Source organism: Muscardinus avellanarius (assembly GCF_963383645.1).
Source record: "Muscardinus avellanarius genome assembly, chromosome: 13".
NCBI lineage: Eukaryota > Metazoa > Chordata > Mammalia > Rodentia > Gliridae > Muscardinus > Muscardinus avellanarius.
The window spans coordinates 24,029,041-24,035,040 of NC_137799.1; the positions used below are offsets into that span (position 1 = coordinate 24,029,041).

The window sequence follows — 6,000 nt, forward strand, 5'->3', positions numbered from 1 at the left end:
TTCCTTATCTGACACCCAGATATAGTTTTAGAAAATAGGCTCCATTTCTATCAAGTGCAAGCACAAGTTTTCAGAAGGAAAATATCAGTATCTGTTCACTGATATCCTTACTGCCTTACTTCAGGGAATATAAAACATGTATTCAGAAAGTATATCCTTTAATAAAACATAGATTACATACCACAATATTTTAACCAAATATTGTTACAAAAGTTCTTTAACCATATTGATTACACATGGAGATTCAATGGGCACTTTGCTAAATACAGTAAGGAAGAGATAAAAATTGGTTAGTTCTCTGCCTGAAAACAATTCTTAGACTAGAGATTTTAGCCCTGGTACAGCACCTGCCTTAACAGGTATGAGGCCTTAGGTTCTATCAGAAAGGAGAGAGATGGAACAGGAAGGCAGATTTAGATTAAGCTGGGAAGTATTTTATTTCAAAAAGGAAAGATTTCAGCCTGGTGCCGTGGCACTCACCTGTCATCCCAGAACTTGGGAGGCTGAGACGGGAGGATCTCAGACAAGAGACTCAAGGACAGTCTTAGCAACTTAGTAAGATGTTCAGAAACCTAGTAGACCTTGTTTCAAAATAAAAAATAAAAGACCTGGGGGTGTAGCTCAGAGACAGAATGACCCTGAGTTCAACCCTGAGTTCAATCACACACACACACACACACACACACACACACACACACACACACAGCAGTTAGACTTATTCTTTAATTCACACACAATCTGTTGCTTATTTGTTTCCTATCAGATACCCATTTAGAAAAAGTATTCATAAGATTATAATTAACCACTCTAACCTGTTATAAACTAATTTTGGTTTTTTTTTTATTTTCCTATAATTTTCAGAAACCTGCTATTGTCAGTAAAACAACAAAAAAAGTAATGCTTTGGGTAAAAGAAAATAAGTACTACATTATTTCAACTAAGCTAAAGGATCATACTATTCTCAAAAACTTAAAACAGCTCAGCAAGGTGGCACATGCTTGTAATCCCAGTACTTGGGAAGCTGAGACAGGAGGATCATAGGTTCAAAGCCAGCCTCAGCTACTTAGTGAGACCCTGTTTCAAAATAAAGAATAAAAGCCGGGCTTGGTGGCGCACACTTGTAATCCCCGCGTTTGGGAGGCAGAGACAGGAGAATCAGATCACTCTGGTTCAATGTCAGCATAGCTGGCTTACAGAGACCCTGTTTCTAAATTAAAAAAAAAAACACAAAACTATATAAAATAGGTCTGGGAGTATAGCCTGGAGGTAGAAGTGTTTCCAGGAACCCCAGTACCACCAAAAAGAAAAAAAGGGGGGGGGATAAAAAATAGGACTGGGGGTATAGCTCCCAGAGATAGGATGCCTCTGGGTTCAATCCCCAGTTCCACAACAACAAAAATTTTAAATATTTTAAGAAAATGTTTGCTGCTTATCATTAAGCAAAAAAAATAAATAAAACAATTCTGGAGTGGTCTCAAAACTAAGAACATAAACATTTCCATATGGTTATTTGAAATATGGGGATACATGAGTAGTGTTAATTTTAATTAAAGATGCATGACATTTATTATTATATAAAATGTTGAGGAGGGCAGTATATCATGATCAGTTGTGAAAAACACTTCAGTTTCTTCCAAATTGAGCTATACATTTAATAATAAACAAAATAAGATTATTTAAGACTTTGAAACAAAGATTCCAAAGTTTATCAAAAAATCTACTCTCATTAATTAAAACAAAGGATACTGATACAAGAACAAATACATCAATGAAATGCCATGGGAAGAACTGGAACATAACCAAGTATAAAAGAGAAAATTCTCCAGGGTAAAGCCAGTAATTTCAAAACAGTGGAATTATCAAATAATCACGCAATAAATGATTTGAGAACAAGTGGCTGTGTGTGTGTGTGTGTGTGTGTGTGTGTGTGTGTGTGTGTAGTGTTGGGGATGGAACCCAGGGGCATTCTACCTCCGAGCTATACTGCCAGCCCTATATTTTATTCTTTATTTTGAAACAGGGTCTCACTAAGTTGCAGAGAGCCTCACTAAGTAGCTGAGGCTGGCCACAAACCCTGCTCCTCCTCACTCAGCTTCCCAAGTACTGAGATTACTAGTGAGCGCCACCACATCCGGCTACAAGTGGCTACTTATTTATTTATTATTGTTATTATTTCAGTACTGGGGATTAAACTCAGGGACATTCTACCTCTGAGCTACATCCTCAGCCCTGTTTTTCTATTTTATTTTTTTTATTTTGAAAGAGGGTCCTGCTAAGTTGCCGAGACTGGCCTCAAACCTTGATCCTCCTGCCTCAGCCTCCCATGTATTGGGATTACCAGCGTGTGCCACCATGCCTGCCAAGTAGCTATTTAAATAAAACAAAAATTAGGTCTCTAGATCTCATAATAAAGTCAAATACTGGGAGAATTAAAGAGTAAAAGTTAAGGAAAAAAATACTAAAAGGAAACTAACGTATAATGGTCAGGAATAAAGAAGACAATAAATATCATACCAAAGGTAGAAAACACTGGGAGAAAAAGACTTGTCTATATAAACACACAGCTCACATGTTTTTTCTCCATGTTATATAAATAAGCAAAGTTAAAAGACAATAAAATAGATCGAGGGAATTACAGCATATTCCAGATAACAGAATTACCTTCATATTAGAAAGATGAACTCACACAAAGGATTTTGAATATGTAATTCCCAACTAAGTGGAAGAAGTGTTCAACAGAACTAGTAATTAAAGGAATGAAAACAAGAACAAAAACAGTGAAATGTCTGATACTTAGTAAGGGAAATGGAGAGTATTATACAATGTTACAAGGATTATAAATAGATGTAACAATTTTACGGAGCATTTTGTATGTATTAAGGTTTAAAAGATACATGACTTCTGCCCTTTGTGGCTGTCCTGTAATTCCAGCTATCCTGGTAGCCGAGGCAGGAGAATCACAAGTTTGAGGCCAGCCTGGGCAACTTGGTGAGGCCCTGTCTCAAAATAGAAAATTTAAAGGGGCCAGGGGAATAGTTCAGTGGTAAAACATTTGCCTACCACACAGGAAGCCTTGGGTTCAATTCCCAGCACCACTATACACACAAAAGAAATAAAATTAAAAAATTTATTTATTTATTTATTTATTTAGTGTGGTACTGGGGGTGGAACCCAGGGGCTTTTCTACCTCCAGGCTATACTCCCAGACCTATTTTATACTTTATTTGGAAACAGGGTCTCACTAAGTTGCTGAGAGCCTCACTCCGTAGCTGAGGCTGGCTTCGAACCTGTGCGATCCTCCTGTCTCAGCCTCCAAAGCGCTGGGATTAAGAAATTTAAAAACCCATGACAGTGTTATTTGATAAATTGGAAACACCCTAAATGTCCATCAATAGCAACAAATAAACATTATTAGAATCTCATAAACTAAAATATCATGCACCTATTAAAATGATAGATATTTACATGAAAAGAAATGCATTTCCTCTCTCTCTCTCTCTCACACACACACAGGTGCACAGGCACATATATACAAAAATATAACTGGAAGGACTGTCACAAAAAAAATTAGCAATGTAATATTTTGGTATATGTGTATTTTACCTTTCTTTATTCCTCTCTGTATCGTCTAAATTCCATATATATAGTAAGCCTTTTAAAAAATGTTTATGACTGGAAAAAGTAACAAATTTTAAGAACCCATATATGTAAAATGAACCCTCCAGTACCTGCTCAGTGGCGATAGCTCAAACACTCCAAAATGAAGATCAACAATATCAAAAGGGAGTGTTTTCTTTCAGTTTCAAAGAATTATCAGTGTCTCTTTTACATATAAGTAGTATCTTTCTCCAGTATCTACACTATATTAATAAAATACAATGTTTCCAAGTACAAAGGAAAAATAAAAGGCCCCAGAAATAACTTTCTTAAAGTCATCCCCTCTCCTCTACTAATATACACCCTATTCTAGTTGTTGATTTAAAAAAAATTTTAACTTAAAAATTGTTCTATATTTTTATATTTATTTATTTTGTGGGTCTGGAGATGGAATCCAGGAATATTCTAACTGAGCTACACCCCCAGCCCTATTTCATTTTAATTTTTTTTTTCCATCAAGGTCTTGCTAAGTTGCCGAGGCTGGCCACAAAACCTGTGATCCTCCTGTCTCAGCCTCCCAAAGGCTGGGATGACAGGCGAGCGCCATCACGCCGTATCAATACCGTGTCCTACACGAGTCTGCTCATTCATTCACACAGGCAGCCTTCATTTCAAAGACACTTAGTAGAAACGTCTAAACGAGCCACATAGCCCACATCTGTCTTCATCCTTTCATCCTGCTCTACTTTATTGACAGGCTTCATCACGATCTTAAATAACCTCCTTGGGTTTTCATCATCGTCTCTTCCTTCTAGAATGTAAGCTCCATACGGACAGGAACCCTGTCCTGCTGGCCACTGCGTCCCTGCCCAAGAACAGCAAATGGTATCCGGTAGGCCTCAAGGAGTACTTGGTAAAGATGAAAAGATGCGAGGGCAGGAAGAGGGTGCAAAGCTAAACAAAATGATAAACGAGGAACGGACCCCCCCAAAAGAAAGAGAGCCCTACTAAAAGCCACACACCACCTCCACTCAGAGCTGGGAGAGCCTGGCCGGAGGTCGGGTGGGCATTTTTCAAGGTGAACAGGTGCTTCACGCCTGTCTGAACACACAGCGCGCTTCCATGAAGAGCGCCCACGGGGAGGCTGTCCAGGTAGCTCGGAGCAGCTCCCACAAGAGCGGCATCCATCGTCAGCACCCACAACAAAAACGTGGCCCAAGCCGGGAGGAAAAAAGACACACCGTACATCTCGGCCCAGATGAAAAAGACCACACGAATCCCCAATACGGTCAGACCGAGCAAGCAGCCCCCCGGCTGACGCGCAGGGGCGGCCGCTCCGCTTTCCCCCGGCTCCGCAGCCGCCGGCATCCCGGCAAGCCCTCCACGGGTCCAGCACCTCTCCCTCCCGGGGACCACCTCGCTCCCCGCACCCGGGGACGCGGACGGAGGGAGCGGTCTGAGCCTCTGCTCCGGAGCCCAGCGCCCTGCACGCGCGAACGCCCCCCGCCCGGCGCGTCCGGAGGCCCAGACCCCCGCCCGGGGCTCGCCGGGCTGCCCCGCACTCACGTGTAGATGATGGCCATGAAATGCATCAGCCACAGCACCAAGAAGAGGATGAACCCGAACAAGGCCATTCCCTCCAGGGCCAGGTCCAGCAGCTCCATCCCCCGGCCCGCCGGCCCGGCCCGGCCCGCTCCGGCCGCCGCCGCGGACAGCGCTCCCGCCGGAGGACAGGGTGGGCGCCCGGTGCGGGGGCGCGGGAAGCGAGAGGAAGGTGGGGAGAGGAAGGGGCGGAGGAGGGTGGGGACGGAAGGGGCGGGCAGGGCTCGCGCGCCCCCGCCCGTGCACGCGCGATCGTCCGCGCGCGGTCCTCGGCGCGCTCGGGGCTGCGGGCGCTGCGGTGGCCGGGCTCCGCGGTCCCCGCAGCCTCCCGGGGTCGCGCCTGCAGCCCCGCGCCGCCTCGGCCCGGACCCCGCGCGCCGCCGCCCGGCCTCCCCGCTTCCCCGCCGCCGGGCTCGGCGCCGCGCAGCTCCGCCGTCCTGCTCCGCCGCCGCAGCTCCGCGCACTAAGCGAAACCAGCGGCTCGCGCCCGGACTCCCCGGCGCGGCCGCAGCCCCGCCCCCGGGCACGCCCCGCCCACGAGGGGCGGGGCCGTGGACGCCCCGCCCATCGCCGCCCGCCGCGTCGCCGGTGCGAGCGCGCCCCGGGGCGGCTGCTGCAGGACCGAGCCCGCGCCCTCGCCCGCACCGTGCGCCCGGCTGCGCGCCCTCGCGGGAGACGGCGGCGGCCCGCGGCCGGGAGCTGCGCTTCCTCCTCCAGCCCTCGGGTCGCTGGGCTTCCCCAGAAGGCGGGATGGCCCCAACCCAGCTGCACCCCGGGGCCCGCAGCCTCCCCTCCGGCGTG

At 46.3% G+C, this 6,000-nt stretch overlaps 1 protein-coding gene across 1 annotated transcript in view; it reads right to left on the reverse strand.

Annotated features, from left to right (window-relative positions):
• The window catches only part of UGCG (UDP-glucose ceramide glucosyltransferase), a gene marked incomplete at both ends in the record, with an annotated part of 44,852 nt that extends 39,591 nt beyond the window's left edge, over positions 1-5,261 (reverse strand). The window contains one exon of the mRNA XM_080709367.1: positions 5,164-5,261. Coding sequence (XP_080565493.1) covers positions 5,164-5,261 — 98 coding nt within the window. The remainder of the gene's footprint in view (positions 1-5,163) is intronic.
• Between the last annotated feature and the right edge of the window lie 739 nt (positions 5,262-6,000).